The sequence below is a fragment of the Sceloporus undulatus genome, chromosome 1 (assembly GCF_019175285.1).
Source record: "Sceloporus undulatus isolate JIND9_A2432 ecotype Alabama chromosome 1, SceUnd_v1.1, whole genome shotgun sequence".
Classification (NCBI taxonomy): Eukaryota; Metazoa; Chordata; class Lepidosauria; order Squamata; family Phrynosomatidae; genus Sceloporus; species Sceloporus undulatus.
The window spans coordinates 55,897,200-55,923,314 of NC_056522.1; the positions used below are offsets into that span (position 1 = coordinate 55,897,200).

The 26,115-nt window shown below is 41.6% G+C and overlaps 1 protein-coding gene across 2 annotated transcripts in view; it reads left to right on the forward strand.

Moving 5' to 3' along the window:
* Positions 1-25,235, forward strand: part of MRPL14 (mitochondrial ribosomal protein L14) — a 29,852-nt gene extending 4,617 nt beyond the window's left edge. For both annotated transcript variants that reach the window (XM_042446951.1, XM_042446952.1), the window contains exons 3-4: positions 13,057-13,150; positions 24,333-25,235. In XM_042446951.1, the coding sequence (XP_042302885.1) occupies positions 13,077-13,150; positions 24,333-24,696 (438 nt within the window). In that variant the 5' untranslated portion in view covers positions 13,057-13,076 and the 3' untranslated portion in view covers positions 24,697-25,235. The remainder of the gene's footprint in view (positions 1-13,056; positions 13,151-24,332) is intronic.
* Positions 25,236-26,115: the final 880 nt, after the last annotated feature.

A 26,115-nucleotide genomic window follows, 5' to 3' on the forward strand; every position in this document is an offset into this window, starting at 1 on the left:
CCTAGAAGCAATTTTAACTGAGACACAGGACAATACTGCACTACACTGTTAATAATGCTATTATTCCACTTTTACTGCTATGTCTGTCTCCTGTGGAATCCTGGGATTTGCAATTTAAGGGAAAATGTTTAGAATTCTCAGCCAGAGGTGTCTTAGGCCTCACTAAACTGCAAGCTGCCACAAGAGGCAGCCGTATCAGTAAAAGTGGAATAATAGCACTATTAGCCATGTAGTATGGCATTTTAAATATTTTTAATAGCACCAATAAGAGAGAATCAAAGGGAATATATAAAAAATATGAAGGGTACCAGTGCTTTATATTAACAAGGAACACAAGTATGGAGTGCCTTTTTTCTTTCTTTTTATTAGCCTGTTTATAGAATTTCTATGGTTTCTAGTTAGGATGGATGAAATGTTTTCCTAAAAGGAGAAACTATTCCATCTTTTGCTGTACTTTACCTAGACCATGAAGAGGTCCTTACTCTTTCCAAAGCAATGCTTCTGCGCAAGCTATGTTTTTCTGTATTCTTGATTTTTCTATGTAGTTTTGAGAGTATTTTAGAACCCTACAGAAATTACCTTGCTTCTTCCTTCTGAGGGTGATTTTAAGAATATAAAAACAGAAGGTTAGACCAGAAGTCTTACTCATATCAGTCTTTTTGTACAGTGGGGAGCCAGTTGCCTTTGGGAGTCAGTAGCAGGGTGTGACTATACCCTTCATCATATAATCTCCAAAAACTGGTGCACAGAGACATACAGCCTTGGACACTGAGGTGACATTTTTCCATCTTGCCTAGTAGCTTTTGTTGGTCGCATTCTCCATGAATTTATTTATTCCCTTCTTAAAGCCATCCAAGTTGACAGGCATCACATCCTGTGACAGTAGGGTTGCCAGATGCGTCCCTTTTTTTTTTTAACAAGGGATTTCCCTTATTGGACCTTATAGTTCCCTATGGAACTGTCAGGTGTTCCTTATTACAAAGCATGTCCGCTGTTTGAAGCCTGAAAAACCTTTCTTTTTGTATAGACTGAATAAGATGCTAAAACGTTCTATATTTGGGGGTGTGGGCCCATCATAAAGACAGAAATGTGTGCATCATATCCTCATAGGTGATTTGCTCTTGTCTTTTGGTCATTTTGGTTGCCCCTTTCTGCATCTTTTCTATCTCGATGTATGAAGTGAAACAATGTTAAGACAAATTATATGTATCAGCTAGTGGAAATAACTGCTCACATAGGATTGTTACATGGCTTTATTTGAGTGCTTTTAACATGTTTTTCCTGGTCATAGAAGAAAACTAGTAGTCTTTCTGTTTTCCTGTGTTACAAATACTCTTGAAACATAACATGTATGAACTGCTTCTTTGTATCTCAAGGAAGAAACTATGTGTTACATTAACTATGTGTTACATCGGTGTTTTTTAGTTACTAGTAAATGTGGGAATCCCAGATTCAGATCAGGACAAGAGTGTACAGGGAGAGGAGGTTTAAACTGACGAGAAGCTTGTTATTTTTAAAAATTGCATCTCCACAAGGCAGTGAGTGTCTGGATGGGAACAGGTGGAATAGGGAAGGTATAAACAGAGTGGCCACCATTGATAAGGTGGGAGCCATTCCCCCCATCTGCTGGTCTCCAGAACGGGGGGGGGGGGGGGGTTTTAAAAATAGAAGAAAATGGAAGAGGTTAGATGCCCACTTCTGTTTTTGTTTTGGTGTTTTCAGGGCAGGGCTCAAGCTTGGTTTCCTTGTCTTATTCTAAACCTCAAATCACCGCTGGAGGATAATCCATCCCCTCATTTTTTGGCATTGGGGGAGATGGGGAGCTGCCAAAAAGGTTTGAGTAAGGGACATGTGTACCTTGTGGCCCACATGAGATAAATGGTCTTTTCCCATGTGTGGTGATGATTGAAATGCCTCTCACTTGTGAGTTATTTAATAGTTGAGGTATAGTTCTATGCAAAAACAACAAATAGTTCTATGCTGTGTTTTTAATGGAATATGCGTACTGGCCTAAGGCAGGGCCTTTTTCAAAGTTACTCTTAGGGCATACAAGCATGTATGCCTTTATATAATGTACAGATTGGACTGGCAACTCTTGCCTCTCCTAGGTTTTCCAGATTTTTAGAATAACAATAAAGGACAGTTGAAATTCATGACTCATGAGATCGATACTCAGGAAGTAACTAATAGAGTTGGAAAAGACCCAAGGGCCATCCGGTCCAATCCCCTGCCATGCAGGAATACACAATCAGAGCACTCCAAGCAGATGGCTATCCAGCCTCTGTTTAAAAAAAGAGACTCCACCACACTCCTATTGTGGTGTTCTGTCATTAAAGTACCATGTCTAAATGTATGAAGTAAAAGTTAATTTAGCAAATTGTTTCTCTGTAAAATTAACATTGTGCCTGTGTTCTCACAACATAAATTACAGCATAGACAAACTTCTGTTTTTATTAAAATCCATCTTTAATATGAATTAAAACTGAATTTGTTTTTAATCATTCACAACTATGATTAAAATTCAGAGTAACCTGAATTTCAGATTTGGTTAGATTTACAGAATATTTTTTTCTGAGCAACACTCCATTTGTTTAGTATAGAACTGAGATGCCTTTTTCTACAAAAGCATTTGACTTTGGAATGCTCCAAAGCAGTAGATACTAAGCTCCAACAACAAACTCAAATCCACACTTAGAGTTACAATCCTTGACTTTAAGGGATGTAACTGATGACTGCAGAAGTCCCAAATATTTTGTTTTTTCTTTGTAAAGAAAATCTTTTAACTCTTGGATAGGTTTGTTGCAAGCTTTCAAGCCTCAAATGACAGACATCTGTTGAAATAAGGGCCATCTTTTTTCAATTAAAGGAGAAGAGGATGGCATATTGGCATTGTACCTTCAGATTGCTGGCACTAGATGCGCTCTGTCTGGAAGCACTCATAGAAATGAAAATAATATTGCAGCATAGTTTCTTTGAAGTATTTTTGTTCCATTCTTACAGAGCTTTGAGAGCTTCTCAGTACTCAAATGTAGTGAAGTGCTTCTTGTGACCCATGGCTGAAAGTAGGTCTGGAAAATACAATATGGCTCCTGTAGAATCATAGAATCGTAGAGTTGGAAGAGACCACCAGGGCCACCCAGTCCAACCGCCTGCCATGCAGGAAATCCAAATCAAAGCATCCCCGACAGATGGCCATCCAGCCTCTGTTTAAAGACCTCCAAGGAAGGAGACTCTATCACCCTCCGAGGGAGTGCATTCCACTGTCGAACAGCCCTTACTGTCAGGAAGTTCCTCCTAAAGTTGAGGTGGAATCTCTTTTCCTGTAGCTTGCATCCATTGTTCCGGGTCCTGTTCTCTGGAGCAGCAGAAAACAAGCTTGTTCCCTCTTCAATATGACATTCTTTCAAATATTTAAACAGGGCTATCATATCACCTCTTAACCTTCTTTTCTCCAGGCTAAACATCTCCAGCTCCCTAAGTTGTTCCTCATAGGGCATGGTTTCCAGACCCTTCACCATTTTTGTCGCCCTCCTTTGGACACGCTCCAGTTTCTCAATGTCCTTTCTGAATTGTGGCGCCCAGAACTGGACACAATATTCTAGGTGGGGCCTGACCAAAGCAGAATACAGTGGCACTATTACTTCTCTTGATCTTGACACTATACTTCTATTGATGCAGCCTAAAATAGCATTGGCCTTTGTAGCTGCCGCATCACACTGTTCACTCATGTTCAACTTGTGGTCTACTTGGACTCCTAGATCCCTTTCACACGTAGTTTCATTCAGCCAGGTGTCACCCATCCTATATCTGTGCATTTTATTTTTCCGCCCTAAGTGCAATACCTTACATTTCTCCGTGTTGAATTTCATTTTGTTAGCTTTGGCCCAGCTTTCTAGTCTATTCAGGTCATTTTGAATCTTGATCCTGTCCTCTGGGGTATTAGCTATTCCCCCTAATTTGGTATCATCTGCAAATTTGATAAGTATGCTCCCAATTCTGTCATCCAGGTCATTGATAAAGATGTTGAATAGAACTGGGCCCAGGACAGAGCCCTGTGGGACCCCACTGGTCACTTCTCTCCAGGATGAAAAGGAGCCATTGTTGAGCACCCTTTGGGTTCGGCCGGTCAACCAATTACAGATCCATTTAACAGTTCCTTTGTCTAGCCCACATTTTACAAGCTTGTTTGCAAGAATGTCATGGGAAACCTTGTCAAAGGCCTTAGTGAAATCAAGATATACTATATCCACAGCATTCCCTTCATCTACCAAGCTGGTAATTTTATCAAAGAAAGAGATTAGGTTTGTCTGGCATGACTTGTTTCTCTGAAACCCATGTTGACTTTTTGTGATTATGGCATTGCCTTCTAGATGTCACAGACTCTCTGTTTAATGATCTGCTCCAGAATCTTTCCTAGTACTGATGTCAGACTAACTGGACGATAATTGTTGGGATCCTCTTTTTTCCCCTTTTTGAAGATGGGGACAACGTTTGCCCTCCGCCAGTCTGCTGGGATCTCTTCTGTTTTCCAGGAGTTTTCAAAGATTATTGCCAATGGCTCCGATATTACTTTTGCCAGTTCTTTTAATACCCTTGGATGGAGTTCATCTGGTCCTGGAGACTTAAATTCATTTAGATTAATAAGGTGTTCCTCTACTATCTCTTTACTTATTCTGTGCTGAAATTCCTCTATTCTGTCCTCTGCTCCATTATCCTCAGGTTGAGCACCCTTTGCCTTTTCTGAGAAGACTGAGGCAAAGGTGTTTAGTAATTCTGCCTTTTCTCTGTCTTCTGTTAGCATTTTGCCATCTTCTCCATGCAGTGGCCCTACCATTTCCTTCTTCTTCCTTTTGCTGCGGACATATCCAAAAAAGCCCTTTTTATTGTTCTTAACCTCTCTAGCAAGCCTGAGTTCATTCTGCGCTTTAGCTTTTCTGACTTTACCCCTCCACATGCCTGCTATTTCTTTGAATTCCTTTTTTGTGATTTCCCCCTTTTTCCATTTCTTATACATGTTGCGTTTCAAACTTAGCTCAGTTGAAAGTTCCTTAGGCGGGGTACAGACCGCCGCTTTGCTGCCGCCGCCGGCTACTCCATGGGGGAGCCAGAGCCTCCACCCGGCGCGGCTCCCCTGTGGACTGAAAAAGAAGCTCCAAAATGGAGCTTCTTTTTCCGTCGCGTTTGCGACGTAGCGAGGCGCCAGGGGCACACTCGCTACGTCACAAGGGACGCGACACATACGGACGCTCAGCGTCCGATATGCAAAGATGGCGCCGGCCCTGTAGAAGGGCCGGCGCCATCTTGTACGGACGGAGTCCGTACTAGGCCCAGGGGCGTCTAAAAGAGACGCCCCTTTTTTAAAATGGGACGTCCGGAGGACGTCCCAAATGACAGTATAGAAAGCCTCTTAGTCATCCATCCTGGTTTCTTGAGACACCTCCTGTTTTTCTTTCTCACTGGAACTGTTTGAAATTGTGCCTTCAGTATCTCCCTTTTGAGAAAGTCCCATCCATCCTGAACTCCCTTATCTTTTAGTATTCCTGACCATGGAATCGCCCTCAATACTTCTCTAAGTTTACTGAAATCTGCTCTCCTGAAGTCTAGGATGCGTGTCTGACTATGCCTGGCTTCTCCTTTCCACTGTATTACAAACTCCAGGAGAACATGGTCACTTCCACCTAATGATCCCATGACTTGCACCCCATTAACCAGGTCATCCTTGTTGGTTAGGGTCAGATCTAAAATAGCTGACCCCCTTGTTGCCTCTTCCACCTTTTGGACCATGAAATTGTCTTCCAGGCAAGTGAGGAATTTGCTAGGCCTTGAGGATTTTGCTGAGTTTGACTTCCAGCAAATATCAGGATAGTTGAAGTCGCCCATCACTACTACATCTCTCTTTTCTGACTGTGTGGTCATCTGTTCTAGGAAGATATCATCCAATTCCTCAGTCTGAATTGGGGGTCTGTAGTAGACTCCCACCGTAACATCCTTGTTGTTTCCCTCCCCTTTAATTTTTACCCAGATGCTCTCCACCTGGCTTCCATGATTGATGTCCTGGATCTCTTCACTGGTGTAAATATCTCTGACATATAGTGCTATTCCTCCTCCTTTCATGTTTGGCCTGTTTCTCTTAATAAGGTTATACCCCTCTATTTCCACATTCCAATCATGAGACTCATCCCACCAGGTTTCAGTGATGCCTATTATATCATATTTGCTTTGCTGTACTAGGAGTTCAAGTTCATCTTGCTTATTTCTCATGCTCTGTGCATTAGTGTAGAGACATCGCAGACCATGGTTCCCTTTTACTTGCTGCCTGTGCAAGATTTTTTGCCTCCCACTGTTGGGTCCTTGCACTGTTTGCCTTGTTTCCTCTATGTCAGTTTGACTATTTTCGCCATCCCTTTCACCTTCCTTAATATTGTCTCCCTTCCCCTTGGAACTCGGTTTAAAGCCCTCCTGATCAAGTTCTTGAGACTGTTGGCAAAAACATTTCTTCCAACTGGCGTGAGATACAACCCGTCTGTTGCAAGAAGTCCCTCCTCATGGAACCGCAGCCCATGATCGAAGAATTCAAATCCTTCTCGGCGACACCATCTGCGAAGCCAGTTGTTCACATCTGCTGTTTTCCTCTCCCTTCCTGGACCATGCCCTTCAACTGGCAGAAGAGACGAGATGACAACCTGTACATCCATTCCTTTCAGCTTCCTACCAAGTGCCTTGTACAGTAATCCTATCTGAGGGATAGGTTCCCATGGACAGTGAAAATAGTAGATTATAGTGAACCCTATATTTCTGGTAGAAGTTGACCATAGAGTTGTGCCAGCGAACCTCCAGATCCTTAGAGAGACCATATGTTTTTGGACTCAGGTAAGGGAAACTGCAGATACTGGTCCCACAGAATGTGTGTGTCATGCTGTACTTTAATTCCAAAGTACCAGCATCAGGTTTGTAGGGGCAGAAATAAACTGTTTAGATGTTAGGATTGTTGAAAATAGTCAGACCTTTATTGATCACCCACACAAACATCTTCAGAGCAGGCTAACATTTTTTCAGCCAACTTTGAGAGGAAGAGCTATCAAATAAGAAATGGACATTTGTGATGGGCTGCATTATTTTGGGTGACTTACTGTTCTTTTAGTGGGAATGCTACCTTTATTGTACTTGATTTGTGGGCCAAAAACACTAATTATAATCACAGTACTAACAGAGGTACTTTTAGAAGTATGGCAGTTTTTAATGTGGCACTCAACCTTGCAGAACATAGGGCCCATACAGACAGGCCAAAATAAAGCTGCTTCAGGTCACTTTGGAGGTATGTGTTTCAATGATGAATGTGTCCTAAGAGGCTAGAAGCCATGCCAAAGCCATGCTCCAGTCCTAAGGACCAGAGCGCAGCTTTGGTGCTGCTTCTGGCCTCTTAAGATGTGTGTGTCATTTAAACAGCATACCTCCAAAGTAACCTGAAGCAGCTTTATTTTGGCTTGTCTGTACGGGTCCATAGATACAAACTTTTGATGGCTAAAAAGGCTCCTGTGTGTTTGTTAACACTATTTCTTTTCTTAGTTGGGTGTCCTCCAGATGTGTTGGACTACAATTCCCAATGCTGGCTGGGCATGGCAGGAGTTGTAGCCCAACACATCTGAAGAGCATCAGTTTGGGGAAGGCTCCAGGATGAAGCAGGGGAAATGATTGCATTCTCCCAATAAGAATTCAATGAAATTTTGTCAGCACATTTTTTGATTCTTGATTTCTTGATTCAGTCAGCACATTTCTAGCATTGTAGAGCCTGACGTAGTGAAAATTATTCACACCTAGAACTCTTCTATTTGTTGTGTTTGCATTCCCTTGGTAACTTGGTTGCCCCTTTTCTTTGGAAGCCTAAACTATATTTCTAAATGCTCAACTGAATAACTACCACATTAAAGTTATCTGTCTCTCTCACAACACAGTGCTTCCCTTGGCCCCATATGTACTTGGACTGAGAGTGGAGCTGCACATGATCTATGAAAACACATGCCATGAGACCAGTGGTTATCAAGATAACATGAGTGCAGGCAGGTTGGAGATGGGGGAGAACTAGCAAGTGGCAAGAAGTTTTTCCATGCCTGCTAATACTTTGCCAAATCCTCCTGCTTATTTCCTTTTACACATGCTGGGAGGGAAAAGAGATTATTTTAAATGTCAGAGCACATATGGAGAATGTGTTCCTTCTAGATATTGGTGAATATCATTTCCCATCAACACAATAATTGGTGAGGGATGGTGGTAATTAAGCTCCAACACTAGTTGGTAGGCCCCATGTTTTCTGTCTCAGGTATGGAGGATCTGAAGGTGAGATTTAGCAGGCAAGAAAAAGGCAAACCCCCTCCACTTTCTACCAAGTCTTTTCACTGAAACATTCCTCATGATAGAAATACAACATTGGGAATCCTCGGCATGGCTTACACCAACACTAGGAGAAATCAATTTTATTTCTTTGTTTCTTTTGCCTTTTCTTCAGCTGTTTATTTTGAGTTCAATTGGATTATAATCCAAACATTTCCTGAAGAGAATGAGATAGAATGATAATATCTTGATTCCAAGTGTGAAGGGATTCCTTTTTTGTTACTTTGTTTTTAAAAACGTGCTTATCAGATATGAAATACAGCAATTACGGCATAAAATTGGAAAAGAATTATGTGTGCATATGTGGTTGCTTGTTACAAGAGCAATAGCTGGTTGTGGAATATCTCTGTGCCAAAAGACACTTTTCCACATGTCACCTTTACACAGTGAATATGAATTAGTTCTTGGTTTAGCAGTTATTTTTGATTGGTGGGTTTGAGCAGGAGTGAAATGCCAGCATCTGCCTGAAAATTGGTGTATCATGAATAATTGAACCATGGGAAGAATATAAATAATAAACAGGAGTGCTGTTTTCCATCCCCATCTTGGGCATTCTACATTTTATATTCTATTTCTGATCTTCAGGAAATAGCAATAGCAAGTACATATCTATACTGCTTATCTGTGAACAAGCACTCCCTAAGCAGTTTACAGTACGTAAGCCAATTACCCGCAACAAACTGGATACTCATTTTACTGACCTATGAAAAAACGGAATAGGGTTTACACAGCACCTATGCACAATAGGGAGATCTGTGCCTACTTGGGAAGCCCAAAATTTTCAGAAGTGAAAAATGTTTGTTATGTCAGGTGGCTGACATCTCTATGAGGAACCTCCCAGAAATACAGCCAACAAAGACTGAATGTGTACAGAATGACTGGGTCTCTGTGTGAGAAAATGAGTGACTAGAAAAGAGGATGGAGAAAGAGGAGAGGTGTAGCTCTCTGTCTTCTTTCTGTCTTACCACTTTCACAGGCACAGTTAGTGTGAATGCAGAAGGAGGCGTTCTCTGTGGCTGTTCCCATACCTTGGAACTCCCTCCTTAGGGAAGCTAGGATGGCTCCTTCTTTTATGTCTTTTCAATAGCAGGTCAAGATCTTTTTTCCAGTAAACTTTTTGAAATGGGTATTTTTTAAAAATACGGTGCTGTTCAATTTTTAATCTTTCCTTTATTGTAAAATTTAGATGGTTTTAATTTTGTTGCGATTTCTAATCTGGATTTTGTTTGTTTTTAGCTATATGTGTTTCATTGTAATTTCCTGTCTTTTTTTGTAAGCGGATTTCAGTCCTGATCTAGAAGGGATATAAATAATGTGGTGGATGGAGAAAGAGACACATAGATAGAAGAAATGTAGATAGATCCATGTCGGTGTCTGGATAGAATTGTGTGGCCCTCCAGGTGTTGTTGGACTGTAATTCCCAACAGTCCTAGCAAGCAAAGTCAGTGGTGAGTAATGTTGAAAGTTGATGTTCCACAACATCTAGAGGACCACACAGTTCTCATTCCTGTCTTAGGGCCCGAACAGACAAGCCAAAATAAAGCTGCTTCAGGTCACTTTGGAGGTATACTATTTAAATGACACATACTTAAGAGGCCAGAAGTTGTGTCAAAACTGCACTCTAGTCCTTAGGACTGGAGGGTGGCTTTGGCATGGCCTCTGGCCTCTTAGGACTCATGCAGCATTTAAACATCATAAATCCAAAGTGATCCAAAGCAGCTTTATTTTGGTCTGTTTGTTCAGACTCTTACATTGTACAGGGAGCTCTTTTTAAATATCCCCAGGCAACAAGTGGGAGTCATGGCACTGCCCGAACCCCAAAAGACAGCAGTGAAGAGAAGAATTATTGCATTTTCTAATTTAGTTCTGGATAATAGCTTAGCTAATGCCAGTCCCAGAGCAAATGCAGTTCATACTTCCCATATTGCAGGTTCGGAAAGGCTGTTGAGAGACCCTGAGGTACAACAGCCCTGCAGCATAGTAGATGATAACTGAACATTGTATTCATTTATATGAACCGTGAAGTGTTCCCAGAGGATTAAGGTTCCTTTTGCAGGTTGAGACTGTTTCTGCGATAAAAGCTTATAACCATCATGGATTGTTTCTCTGCTCACATTGCATGTTGGACTGAAAGGAGAGTATATAACAACTCCCCAATTGCTGTATAGTTCATGTTATACCCTTATTGTAGGTTTTAGGGCTGTGCTAAGAGAAAGAGTACCTTACACTACATCTGCATTGTAGGCCACAATTCATATTACAGACAAGAGACAGGACTACATAAATTGTGCCAGACGCCTTCCAAATTAAAGCGGACTCACATCCAGAAGCTTATATGTATTATATATAAGTATTATATACTTGTATGGAGACTTTAAATGAGTTTTTAGTGTTCAGAAATTGAAATAGTTATACTGTATAATAATTTGCACATGACGTAAGACTCAATTACAGCAGGGACTCCTGTCTTAATGTTCATCTTTGGTCCCCCCCCCCAACCTGTCACACAAAGGCTTGGATAAACCACATGCCAAGGATGCCCCATGGAAATTTGTTGTATAGCCCTACTTGTTTCTTATATGCTAGTTGGAAAAGACAATCTTAAGGCCTCTTTAGGTGAACTGTAGGAAGTGATCACCAGAGAAAAGTGAGCAAAATGAGAATAGGCCTCCTTGAAGCAAGCACATCATTAGAATACAGATAACTATGTTACTTAAGGTTAAGAAAAATGAACATTTAATTTATTTATGCTGTTCTTAGTGGTTGCTACTTTAGCAATGTGGTTGCTTTGTGGTTACTGCTCTGAGTGTTCAAAAGCTCTCTTAAATGTATTGGTCATTTTGAACCTGAAGCTCTTGCTGCATGAAACAGAGAGGTGCTTATAATCCAATACCCATAGGAAGCTTTTAAGAACATGTAATATCCAAATGAAGGTTTGAGGTGTGAACATAGAGCCTAATCACTTTTTTTTCCCCTAATGATCAATTTAGGTTTTCTACCACTTTGGGAAAAAATTAGGAGAGATTCTTATTTATAATAGATTTATTACAGTGCATCCTGTTTTGGTAATTTGGAAAAGAATCACCCAAAGCAAAGCTTTTACAGTGTAAAGAAAAATGAAGAGCTTGATGCATGCAACCTCTCTCACACACATACATACACAGATTATAACCTGATGAAAGTTGAAAATGCTGCCAGCTTAGTGTTTTCCTAATAGCATACCCTCCATATGTGCTGAACTATAAGTTGAATCATCCATAACTTATCCATTTTGGCCAAGGATGTTGAAATTTATAGTCCAACACATCTGGAGGAAAACAGGTTGGGAAAGGCTGATCTATATGCCTTTGAAGAAGAAAACTGCACTGCTTTCCCCTCCTCTCCTGAAATGCATACCATTGTGTTACATGTCATAGAATCATAGAATCGTAGAGTTGGAAGAGACCACAAGGGCCATCCAGTCCAACCCCTTGCCATGCAGGAAATCTCAATCAAAGCGTCCCCGACAGATGGCCTCTGCTTAAAAACCTCCAAAGAAGGAGACTCCACCACACTCAGAGGGAGTTTGTTCCACTGTCAGGAAGTTCCTCCTAATGTTGAGGTGAAATCTCTTTTCCTGCAGTTTGTATCCATTGCTCCGGGTCCTAGTCTCTGGAACAGCAGAAAACAAGCTAGCTCCCTCCTCAATATGACAGCCCTTCAAATATTTAAACAGGGCTATCATATCACCTCTTAACCTTCTCTTCTCCAGGCTAAACATCCCCAGCTCCCTCAGTCGTTCCTCATAGGACATGGTTTCCAGACCCTTCACCATTTTAGTCACCCTCCTTTGGACACTCTCCAGTTTCTCAATGTCCTTTCTGAAATGTGGTGCCCAGAACTGGACACAATATTCCAGGTGGGGCCTGACCAAAGCAGAATAGAGTGGCACTATTACTTCTCTTGATGCAGCCTAGAATCACATTGGCCTTGTTAGCTGCTGCATCGCACTGTTGACTCATGTTCAACTTGTGGTTTACTTGGACTCCCAGATCCCTTTCACACATAGTTTCATTCATCCAGGTTCCCCCATCCTATATCTGTGCATTTCATTTTTCTGCCCTAAGTGCAGTACCTTACATTTCTCCGTGTTGAATTTCATTTTGTTAGCTTTGGCCCAGTTTTCTAGTCTATTCAGGTCATTTTGAATTTTGATCCTGTCCTCTGGAGTATTAGCTGTTCCTCCTAACTTGGTGTCATCTGCAAATTTGATGAGTATGCCCCCAATTCTGTCATCCAAGTCATTGATAAAGATGTTGAATAACACTGGCCCCAGGACAGAGCCCTGTGGAACCTCATTGGTCACTTCTCTCTGGGATGAAAAGGAGCCATTGTTAAGCACCCTTTGGGATCGGCCAGTCAACCAATTACAAATCCATGTAACAGTTACCTTGTCTAGTCCACATTTTGCAAGCTTGTTTACAAGAATGTCATGGGAAACCTTGTCCCTGATTTATGTTGACTTTGATTTGAGGAGATAAGGTTGACAAGAGAATGAATGTTTGGGGTGGATTTTAGGGAGAATATGCCAGAATCTTGCTCCTTCCTTATCTTCCTATGATTATAAGTTTGCTCTGTATTTACAGAAAACTGTTGTCATCAACAATTATTTTTTCTCTTTTTGTCAAGGATTTGCTACTGGAAACCTGATGGCTCTACTGAAAAGGTCCCTGGGGTTACTCCTACCCCAAATATATAGAACAACAAATCATCAAAATTTCAGGTATTTATTCTAGCATGACTAATTATTAACATTGCTTTATACTTGAATATATTTCTTAACACAAAAATACATTTGGTGAAATGTATCTATGGCAATCATCTCTCTGTTTTCTAAAACAGAAAAATGTATATGGAATTGCATGCCGTTTGTAAGAGCTATATTACGGGAATGTATTGATTGCTAAAAGTATTCTGGATTCTTCCCATTCATTAAATCAGTTAATTCCAAAAATGTGTTTTTAAAATCCACTTATTAAAATAATCATTATACCTACATATGTTTTACACCCTTCTTTCTGGACTGAAGAATCACCAGCATAGTTCTAGGTGTCAGGCTGCTTGCTGTAAAAAGTGGTGAAGCAGGAACATTATAAAACGAGGAAAAAATGTCAGGGATTTACTCTTGTAGTGATTTACTTTTATCCCTCTTACAGTCACACATAACTGGAAGACTGAATTGGTGGTTTTAACAAATTTTGACATTGTGAAACACAGGAAGACAATTCCCATAGCTGGGATGTCTGATGCTTTCTTAAGGTATCACTAAAGACCGAAATCGTCCTTTAAGTTTCTGTGTGATAAACTTGGCCACCGTCTCCTGTTAAATTGCAGACCAAGAGGACCAAGGCTAGAAAACTAGTAATGTTTGAGTTAGACAGGGGACAAGATAATGGCTGAGGGGAGAAACTGGGCCAAAACATGATTCTTGTGGAAGTTTCGTTCCTTTAGTGCTTGATATTTTAAATCTCTTTTAGGAGTGATACAGGAAATGAGTCTTTTTAAAGTGTAGGTCTGACCTTTTCATTAAGATTTTGCAATTCTGTGCATGGTTATCTACATACAAGCCCTTTTGCATCATTGGAACCTATGTGTGTGTATTACCATAGTGTGTAAGATTACTTGGGTTGATGGGAACTGTACTCCAAGAATATCTGTAGGGCTACAACTTATCTCCTATGTCTATGACTATGATGCAGGAGATAACTTGTAGCCCTACACTTATTCTTGAATTACAGTTCCCATCAGCTCTAGCCTCATAGCCCAATAATGTCAACAACTTTCTCCATTCCTAGATTGTGTGACTCCACTCTTAAGCAGTTCTACCTGCAAAAGATGGGCTTGTCTTGGCTTCTTGTTCCTTTTCTTCATATTCTGCTCTTTTTAAAAAATAGAAAGAAACAAGCAAGCTTAATTCCAGTCGCCTCCAATTTAAAAGGTTCTTAAGTAGACAAGGAAGGAAAGATCCTGCCTGTGACTGCAGAGTCACTCCTATTTAGATTAGCTAGCAGTACTAAATTGCCTGGATTGTATTTTTATTGACTTGATTATCTGTATCTACAGTGCTGTGTACATTTACAGCACTATAGAAATAAACTATCATCATCATCATCATCATCATCATCATCATCATCATCATCATCATCAGTATTCTCAGTCAAAATGTTAACTTCAGGTGCAACTTCATATGCCCTCTTATTCAGATGGTTATGTGGCCTCCCGCCCCCATTGGCATTTAGTGTGCTGCTCTACAAGAGAGTGGAAAATATTTGGGCCAAATACTTCACTTTCAAGAGGGAACAAAGACCCTTGACTTTGATGGTTCCTCCATTATATGAGTTCTTTATAGAATGAGAAAGTTCCTGAGAGTAAGGCTGGCCGTTCAAGAACTTCTTAAGTGGTTTTGTCAACAAAATGGAGACCTGCCCTTGTGCAGAATTTAGTTTGCACAGGTGAACATTTTCTAAGGCTCTATACATAAGCCAAGTGTATTTTTATCATTATCATTATCATCCCATTTTGCTCCCATAATTGGGACACAAAGCTGCTTACTGCATTTCCTGGAAGCATTTTGTTGTGTGGGAAATCTCCTTAAGCAATATTTCATCTTTTTTAATATGTGGTAATTTGTGTACAGAAAATACATTTTAAATACTCCATATGACTCCATGCTGACACTTTACTTATTGCGTTGAGAGCCTGAACTAGGAAAATGGGAAGCCATCTACTGAGGCAAACCTGCAGTCCATCTGACTCCATTTTGTCTATGCCAGACTTCTTCAACCTATTGTTGCTCCAACCCTTCCCATATTTTGAACTCTCGCCATTCTTCACTGTTAGCTGAGTCTAAGGGGAAGTGTATTGTAAATACCTACTGGACTCCAATTTATGTATACTACAGGTTGAATACCCCTTATCCAAAATGTTTGGGACCAGAAGTGTTTTGGATTTTGGATTTTTTTTTCTTTTGCACTTTCGAATATATGCATATATATAATGATCTTGGAGATAGGAATCAAGTCTAAACATTAAATTCATTTATGGGCCAAAATAGATGGCCCTGGAAGTCTGGCTCTGCACTTGCTTGGGAGTGTGGTGTTTAGACGTGTAAATAAAATTACATTCAGGCTATGTGTCTATGGTATATATGAAACATAGGGCTGAAGAAGACCGCTTTGAAGGGGTGGCTTCAAGCTGCCTGAGAAAGCCAGGTGGGGGCTGCAGCAACCACATGCTGTAGCCCCAATCCGGCCTTCTGCCCCAAATAGGAGCAGAAAAAATCCATTCATATTTGGGGTGGAAAAAAGCCTCCCCTTTGCTGCTGGATTTTTGATTTTTTTTCCTTTGGGGTTTTGGAATATATGCCCCCAAGCTGGACAGAAGCAGCACCGGTGATTACACACCAGCTGGTTTAGATACCACTCGCCCCGGATAGGCTTGCCATAACCCGGTGGGAGGCGTGACTCCTCCGATTTCTAGGGGGCGTTCCCGGTCACGTCACGCCCTTGGGTGGCTGCCCGGCTCCTGGCCCTGCTGCATCCCTATATTGTGATGGGCTGGAGCTGGCAGGGGAGGGCTCTGCTGCTCTGCCTTGCCCCTATTGGCCAGCCGTCCCAAGGAGCAGGCTTAGTCAGGCAGGGCAATAAGGCGCGAGGAGGAGGAGCAGGGCCAGGCAGGTCGGCAGCAGCAGTGGCCCCCGCCCATCCAGGCAGGCCGCTGGGAGAGGGGAGGAAAGGGCCCTGGCTTCTGGGGCAGCCCAGCCTGGGGAAGGAAAGGGCCCTTTCTTGGACCCCCTGCCCCCCAGCCCTTCTCCTCCTCCTCTTGCAAGGAAGGGGCTCTGAAGCGCCAGGAGAGCTGCCTCACTAAAGGGGAGGGGCACCTCAGGGACCCAGCCGTCGGAGAGGAAGAGCCTCGGCATTTAGGCTCAGAAGAGGAGGAAGGGGCTGGCACCCAGGAGAGGCAAGAGGGCACCTTCCAGGCCCCTCCTGGGCCCCAGGCTCCCCCCAGGATCGCCCCATCGGGACATTGGAAGCGCCCCTCCCCAAGGCCCCCCAAACACACCCCCCTCTCCTCTCTAACCTCTCTCTGACTCCCTCTCCCCCTGTTTACCCCACTTTCACTGAGCCCCTCACCACGATTACTACTCTCTCCATCACTTCCTCTACAAACTCCTACATCTATACTACTCCCCATCTCTCTAACAACCAGTGATCCCCAAACTGTGCTCTTGAAGGAATTTTGGACTTCAGCTCCCAGAATCTCAGACTATTGGTAACATGTCTGAGGCTTCTGGAGTTGAAGTCCAAAATCTCTTAAAGGACACAGTTGGGAACCACTGCTCTAACCACCTTATTTAATAATAATAATAACTAATAATATAATAGGATTTATTTATTACCCACCAATCACTGGGAATCCGAGCGGTTTGTGAAATTAACAAGCAAACTACACAGGCAAATATCAGCTCTGGCACTGAACAAGCAGAGCTCTGCTCTGGAGTCACAAACACTACATTTCCCAGAATTCCATAGCATTGATCCAGGACAGTTAAAGTACTGTCAGACTGGGTTATTTCTGCAGTGTGTATGTAGTCTGAGAGCCCTGCAGAGAGAACAATTCTGGTGCTTTAGAATTTAAGCCCATCTAACCCCCCTCTATCTAAGTTCCTTATTTAAGTCTCTTCTAAGCCCCCCCTAACCCCTCTGTGTCTTACTCCTCTTTATTTAACCCTAATCCCCTCTAGGTACCCCATCTAGCCCTCCTTCTATAGCCTCCTTTCTCAAACCCCCTTATTTAACCCCCCTTTCTGTTTAATCCTATATTTTTTTAAAAGAAACCAGCAATTTTTCATGTCCTCAATTTTTATAAAAGTGTCCTACCTTTGAAAATGTTATCCTACATTTGTCCTACATTTGTCCCGGTTTAGAGGTCCTGACTTATGGCAACCCTAGCCCCGGAGCCAGCGAAAAGCCTGCTCCAACAGAAAAGGGGAGGCTTTTTTCCACCCCAAATAGAAATTGATTTTTTTCTGCTCCTATTTGGAGCAGAAGGCCAGATTGGGGCTACGGCGTGTGGTTGCTGCAGCCCCCACCTGGCTTTCATGGGCGGCTTGAAGCCACCCCTTCAAAGTGGTCTTCTTCAGCCCTATGTTTTATATATACTATAGACACATAGCCTAAATGTAATTTTATACATAATATTTTAAAATAATTTTGTGCATGAAACATAGGCGTGTTACAGACCGCCCCTTTGGGGTGGTCTGTAGGCGCTCCTTTCCCCGATGTATCGGGGCCTCAGCTGCCACAACTGCAGCCTCCGAGGCCCTGATCCACCGCTTTCCGGGCCGCGAGGAAGGGGCAAAAGGCCGCTTCCCCGCGGCCTGGAAAGGGATGTCCTTGGGGCTTCAAGCCCCGAGGACACCCGATGGCGGCGGGGAGGAGGCTGCACCCAGCGGGGGCTGCCATCTAAAGGCTGCGCCCAGCGACGCAACCTGGAAGGAGCTCTGAAACGGAGCTCCTTCTGGGGCCGCGGAAAGGGCACACTAAGCGCCCTCGCGCGGCCCCACTACATAACAACCGCGCGCCTCATTTGGAGGCGGCGCAGTTGTGACGTAGTCATGGCGGCGGCCGTGTGGAACGGCCGTCACCATTTTGTACATGCTGAGCACGTACTAGGATTCGGGAGGGTGCCGAAGCGCCGCCGCTTCCTAACCCTAGTACGTGCTCAGCACGTACTTTAAGGCTCGTCTGTAACGGGTCATAGTTTCTGTACAAAGAATCATCAAAAAGCAAAGGTGTCACTATCTCAGCCACCTATGGAAAAAGTTTTTGATTTGAAGTGTTTTGGATTTTGGAGTTCTGAATAAGGGAGATTCAACTTGTGATTGGAAGGGAGCAGTTCTCATCCCTGCTTTGAGATATCAGGGACTGAACATGGGACTGGTGTCCTGAAAATGTGTGCTCTGCCACTGAGCAATGGCCCTTCTTTTACTGTAAGGATCAAACATATTTGTATTGCCTTAGTACTTTATCTTACAACTTCTTTATCTGGTGGAAGCAGACAGTGTCAACTGAGGTCAGTACTTTCAGCCAGCGTCTGGACTTCAGTTGTGTTGTTCAAATGTACTGCAGCACATGTGCTTTCTATTCTGGAGTGAAGGCTGTTGAGTTCCTTTGAATGGAAATGACAAATGCATGTAGGCCATCTGAACTCATACAACTGTCTCTCTTTGTTTCTGTTTTTGAATGATGAAGTCCACCCATTACAAGTGGGCCTAGAGTTGTAGTTGCTAAATCTTGCCCATCATCATTTCTTACACCATGAAAGCAAGTGTCTAGGTATCACCACATGAAACATAAACCAAGCAATTGAGAACCTAGTTTGTTCTCAGTGTTTTCTCAACCTAGGATCAAGCAGATCTCAAGAAAAAAAGGGAAAGAAGCAGAGTCATATGCACTCATGACATAATCTGAGTTGCCAAAGGAGAAAGTTGCTATAAATAAATAGCTGGTTCAGTGGATTCCCAAATCTTGTTTGGGCCTGGAGTCAAAATATCAACTTACTTAGTGCAAAGATTGACATTTTGACTCCTGGCCAGGACAAAATGTAGATTAGTGAGGAATTTGTCATTGTTGATACATCCTTAGAGAGACAGACCTGCCTTATACTTTGCAAAGAGAGCTGAAAAGTCTTATACATCTTTTCAACCATGCACACATGGTTGTAGCAGTGTCCAAGAAGTATAGCAAGTGCCATTGTTAATAAATAAAAATGAAGAAGCCTTAAAACACTGAGTGAATGTGCCATGACATATTAGGATACTTTGAGGAAGCAGACTCAAGTCTACAGAAGCTCATGTTACCAACTCCTCTCTTGCAGTTAGTCTCAAATGTGCTACAAAATCCCTTTGCATACTAGGATACAGTAATGCATGTGTATTATTTTAGCTATTAGACATTTGGCAAACCAGGTCTTTCAGAAAATAAACAGTGTCCACTTTAAAAGGAGGTCAGAAATGAACATCTTCTAAGAAATAGAAATTTAATTAAAATGTTGGCAGTGATGCTGAGCAGTTGATTCTCTCAGTCAGGTTTACCTTGTAGAATTGCTTCCTTGAACAGGATATAAAATGTAACTTGCAGTGAGAATGAAAAACATGGTGTCTTATTTAAACATTATGTAGAGAAATCCTATTGCCTGTTCAACAAATCTGGCATCTCAGCCTGGATGTCTTTTAATTAATTTCTGGTACAATAACTGTTTTTCTCTTTAAGTAACTGGCTTTACATATGGATGAGAGAGACACAGATTCTTTCTTTCTAATGGAATCATCTTAAGAGGAAGGACAAAAAAAAAATTGAAAATAAAAATGCAAAATCATTTTCAGAAACCTGTCAGATTAGTCTTTAATTAGCAAGTCTCCCTTGAGAGGAATTAACCTTATAGTAGAAAGCTGATTTGAAATCCTCTTTAAGCTGACTAGGTATCAGGTATGGTCGTTTACAAATATATTTTGCTTGCCTTCTCCACAGTATTCTGCCATTTAGTGTCAAAACTTTCTTTATCGCTTCAAAAAGCAGCCTTCCAAAAATGTGTGACTATGGCCCGTTACAAACAGGCAGGAAAGTACGTGCTCAGCACGTACTAGGGTTAGAAACGGGCGTCTCTTATAGACGCCCCTAACCCTAGTATGGACTGAGTCCGTACGAAATGGCAGTGACCATTCCACACGGCCGCCAAGATTTTGACGTAGCAGACGCACTGCGTCCGCATGTCGCACCCCTGAAATGACTCCGCGAGTGCATGCTTCAGCACTTGTGGCGTCTCTTCCGGGGTGCAGGAAGGAGCGTGATTTTCGCGCTCCTTCTTTGCAGCGTCCGGGAACCACGCCATTTGGCTGCTGCGGTTCCCAGATGCTGAAACCGGCGGCGGCAGCAGACCGCCGCTTTTCAGCAGTCTGTAACCCGCCTATATCTCACAGTGTGCCTTTATTTCAGGATTCTGTTTTGTTTTTGTTCTTTTAAGAAAGCAATTTTATTGAAATTTAATGTACTAGTAACAAGGTACAGTATATATTTTTCATATCCATTCGGAAGTCATTTGGAGAGTTAATAGTGCAATTAATTGTATGCCTATTTAAAAGTAAACACCTTTGAGTTCTACTGGTTTTTCTCCTACAGTAGAATGTCTAGGGAAAGCCAGTGTGATGTAACGGTTTGACCTTTGGACTATGACTTTGGAGACCAAAGTTTAAATCTCTGCTCAGCCATGGAAACCCACTGGGTGATCTTGGACAAATCACACTCTCCCAGCCTCAGAGGAAGGCAAAACCTCTTGGAACAACCCTTACCAAGAAAACCCCATGAGTGGTTCATCTTGAGTGTGTGTGTGCTTTCAAGTCACCTGGTGACATATGGTGACTTCATGAATTTCACAGGGTTTTCTTAGGGACGAAACACTCATAAGTGGATTTGCTAATTCCTTCCTCTGAAATATTGCCTATAGCACCTGGTATTCATTGGTAGTCTCCCATCCCAGTATTAACCTGAGCTGATCCTGCTTAGCTTCCAAGATTGGTCAGCATCTGGTGCCTTTAGGGTATTTAGGCCTCATAGGTTTACATTGTGTGTCTGTGTTGTTGTGCTTTCAAGTTGTTTCTGACTTATGGTGACTCTAAGGCAAACCTATAAAGGGGTAAGTGGGCAATTGAACCCACTTCTCAGCCTCAGAGGCTGAGTGGGTAATTGAACCCTGGTCTCCAGAGTCTCAGTCCAACACTCAAACCTCTACACCATACTGGCTCCCAGGTTCACTTTAGGGTTGTCATAAGTCAGAAAATGATTTGAAGGCACACAACAACAACAGAGTGTGTGGGGTTGTAGTCTGATTTTCATTGGCCCAGTTCTTTCCATGTAACTTTAAGGGAAGAGAAGAAAACCAGAAAAACCTGCCAGACTGGTATCTAATCAGTATCAGTCAGCCTTCTGTGAGGTATCAAACTTCATAGGTTTTTTTTTTTTTGCTTCCCCGAGTCTCACTGTAGAATGCTTCTCAGAGTTATCTGCAGTGTACCAGTTTTTTTTCCAGCAGATAAGCAGATGTGCAAAGGTTTTCTGAATAGCAGAAACGTGAAAATATCTGTTCTGCATTTTTAAAAGAATTGTACAGTTGGTCTTCCACATTTGCGGCTTTGATTATTTGTGGTTTGATTAATATGTTCTCTCTAGAAATCTTTCGGTCTTCCAGCACAACACTGCCAGAAGTTGACTGTAGACTTGTGCTGGAGAACCTAGAAGTTCCTACAGAAAACACTTCTTTAGCCATTTGTAGGTCCTCCAGCTTGATTCTGTGATCAGCACCTGGCAGATGCCGACTGTAGAGTTGCCCTGGAGGACCTGGAGATTCCTAGAGATGTGTTCTCTCAGGTAAAATTAATAGTATTTTTTTATTCATGGTTTTTCCTCATTCACGGGGGTCCTTCACTTTTAACCCCAGTGAACATGGAGGGACAACTGTACTTTCATCTTCCCCATAGCAAGTGCTCATAGTTTATGTTTAATACAAATATATCCAGACAGTTGATAGTTAACTGGCTATTACAGAATGTCTTTTAACTGGTGTATTTTTATCATTACCACCACCATCATCATATTTTAGCTGCTTTTTTAACTGTTTAAATTAATATTTTTAAAAAAATATCATTGTCTGTTTAATTGATTTTAAGTTTTGCATAATCCCCTAATTTAACTATATTTTGTTTTAATTTACTGTTGGTCCTCCGTTTGCATGGGGGGTCCATTCCGCCCCCCCCCCCGAAAACAGAGGCTTGCACATATTCAAGCCTCATAGTAACAACAACAATTTTATTGATTAGTCAGATGATTTGCTAGTGGAAGAACAAGTGGGATTTAGATCAGGTAGATCCACTATGGATAATTGTTTTATTTTGCACCATCTTATCACTAAGCATATGTCTGAAGGAAAATAACTTTTTACTACAGTACATTTATTGACCTTAGAGCAGCGTTCGACACAATATTCTTTGGTCCAAATTGGCAGAAATGAACATGGAGCCAAGACTCCTTTTTCTGCTTAAAGCTCTCCATTCAGATACCTATTTAAGAGTGCATACTAGTCCCAGCAGTGCATTATCCAAAAAAGTTAACGTGTATAGAGGAGTAAGACAGGGATGTATCCTGGCGCCTACTCTATTTAATTTATATGTTAATGACATTCCTGGTTTTCTTTCTCCTACATTGGCTCATAGTCCCAAGATAGGTAATACGTATCTTAACGTTCTGCTTTATGCTGACGATATGGTTCTAATTGCCCATATGCAAGTGGGTTTAAGATGGCTACTACAGAACCTAGCCATTTATTGTTCTTTTAGCTCTTTAGTTATTAACAAAGATAAATCTAACGTGGTGGTATTTGGGAAAAAGTGCAAAAAATACAACTGGTTCCTGGAAGGCGAATGGATTGAACAAGTCAATTCATATTTGTACCTAGGGCTACTTTTCTCAAATACTGTACAGGAAAATGGACAAGCCTCATTGGCCAGGTGCGCGTGCCATTAGAATTAATGAAATTCGCCCCTCCGCACATAATCGAGTTTGCGGATCTGAGATCTGTGAGTTAGGAGGGGCAACTGTAAATTGTGAGCTGCCCTGCATCCCATATTGTGAGAAAGGTGGGCTATAAAATAAATTTAATTAAATAAAAATATGGCACCTTATTGTTGGGGAGCCAGCATGGTGTAGTGGTTTGAGTGTTGGACTATGACTCCGAAGACCAGGTCTGATTCCCCCTCAGCCATGGAAACCTGCTGGATGACCTTGGGTGAATGACACACTTTCAGCCTCAGAAAATCCCATATTGCTATTAGTTTTAAAAAAGAGCTGCAATTAGTTATTTTTCAGACTTCAACTTCCAATTGGTGGCTGGAGAATTCTGGGAGCTGAAGTGCAGAATAGTAAAATTTCCAGGCTCTTCTTTAAATAATGCTTTAAATTAAATGTTCAAAGACATAGTCATAGTCTAGAAAATCAGTATGCAAAGGGATCTTGTAGTATGAGAATAATTGAAAGAGAAGAAGCTAGTGGCATGAGCTTTCATAGACTTGAGTCTGCTTCCTCTGATGCATGGAGTGGCTGGTCCAGGGACAGACCTACCGTATATACTGAACTATAAGTCAACCTCATATATAGGTTGAGGACAAGTTTTGGAACTAAAATTATGGATTTTGATATGACCTGTGGATAAGGCAAGGGTAAAACTTAGAGGTTTATAATAAAGGATGTGAAGGACCAAGTAAAGGGAAACAATGCCAAAGAACAAGATTGCAGCAGGCATAACTATTTGTGCACATACTAAAGGCTGGATGGATGAGAGAGTAGAAGGGGTGGTGGTGGTCAGTGCTTCCAGGGCAGATTAAACTATTGCCTTTCACTGTGTGTGTGTGTGTGTGTATTAAAATACAGTACTTACATTGACCCGTGGCTAAGATGACTCGTGTTTTTTGGGTCAATGTTTTAATCTACATTTCTGGACTTATACATGAGTATATGCAGTATATAAGCAGGCTGTTTATGGAAATAGCAATAGAAATGCAAAAATGTGGTTATGGAGTTGAGGTGATAACTTCAATTTTCAAGATGGTTATTGCAGGACAAGTCAGGAGGAAGGATGTTCCCTAAAGCTAAGGAGAGTAGATAACCATATGAATGGTGATGGGAGTATTGTAATGTAATGTGGGAATTGTGGTGAACCCATATGAGTCTCGGGTGAGAGAGAGAGTGAGAATGTAATACCATATGTAATATTGTATGTTTCATAACTTGGTGCCCAGAAAATGGACTTGTTTTTTCCAGGCAGTCTGTCTTATAATTCTTTCTTCTCTTTGCCAGCCTCAGTGGGGCCTGCAGTGCCATCCAGAAGATGACTCGTGTACGAGTGGTGGATAACAGTGCCTTGGGAAACACACCCTACCATCGGCCTCCAAAATGCATCCATGTGTACAACAAAAATGGAGTGGGCAAAGTAGGTGACAAAATCCTTCTAGCTATCAAAGGGGAAAAGAAAAAGGCTTTAATTGTGGGTCACAGGATGCCTGGTCCTTGCATGACTCCCAGGTTTGATTCAAACAACGTGGTGCTCATTGAAGATAATGGGAACCCAGTTGGGACAAGGATTAAAACACCAATACCCTCCTTTCTTCGGAAGCGGCAAGAATTCTCAAAAGTGTTGGCCATTGCCCAGAACTTCGTGTGACAAGCAAGGGAATGTACAGTAATGTAACCACTTCAACAAGTTGTATTCTCTGCACCTTGATTTCTCCAAGCTCTAAGAAAAATAAAGAAATAAGTTTGAGATGTCTTTGCATCTGCACATGAAATAAAAGACTGTTATTAAGACTTCTCTTCAAAGTTATATTGTTTCCCCTTTTTGTGAGAGTTGTTCTAACATGGTGTAATTAAAGTTCAAGATGTTAATTCACTGTTTTTGTTTGCATGACTGGTGGTTTCTGATGGTGGGAAGAGAGAGGACACAAAATGCCATATGAGCCAACTGAATGTTATGCTAGGGCAGTCATAAAAGCTCCTGAATGTTCATCTCCCGTTAGTCACTTTGTGTTTCTTTGTTTTCTCAACCTTTATTCTGTTGGAACATTTCATACCGTTTAGAAAATCTTTGTCCAGGCTGTTGCCAGCAAAAACAACTTACCAAAACAGAAAAAAATGACTGTACAAGAAAACACTGATGTTATGTTTTCAATAAAAAGAAACAAAAGAAATAAGGAAGAAAGAAAATACAGTGTTACTTGTCCCCATCTTGCCTTTTTGTGGCTTTATCACATAAATAAATTACTCTACCCTTTAGTAAGGTATGAGTTTCCTCAGTGGGTTAATAATTGTATTTCTTGTGCTTTGGTTTTTCCTCAACCTTTTTACAGGTAGATTTTTCTTTGTAGGCCTATTTTCTGTTTTAACTAGCAATATATGTTACATTTAACTATAAAAGACACAGAAAACAGATCTCATATTTTTATTCCTTTGCATCACTAATAACACTAATAATGTGCTTCAAAAGCTCATTTTCAAGGCCAGACATAAGAATTAAAATGCATTCAGGCTTTGAGGGAAAATGCAAACCAATTACAGTAAGTGGGGTAATAAGCAGTCTTCTGAAAACGATGTATTGCATGAGAACAGAGGATGAAAAATGAGATGAAAAATTGACTTTACCCTGGTTCCATTTATGAGCACTGAGGATTTCTAACATTCTTGTGCCATCTAGTGGTGACCTATGAGATGCATATAAAGTCATACCACTAACGTTGTTTTCTGTGTGCTATCTCTGTAAAACTATGGTAAAGTGTCTACATCTGTTTGTCAAGAGCAAGATATCTATTCCATTCTCTTTCTCCCTATCCCTGCTTCATGTTTGTCTGGGGGGAAGCAAATCTTAAATGGGCAGGCAACTTGTGACTGGCAATTGATGTGGGAATGCAACTCCAAGCAGCTTTAACCAACACGGCCAGGGGTGAGGAATGATAAGAACTGCAGTTAAGCAATGCCTGTAGTGGGGCACATGTTGCCTACCCTGCCTTAAACAATCTGAACTTTTCCATTAAAAAAAAAAGTTGTGTGTAAAAACATGTATGTCCTCCATGAGGTTTCTTTTTAACTC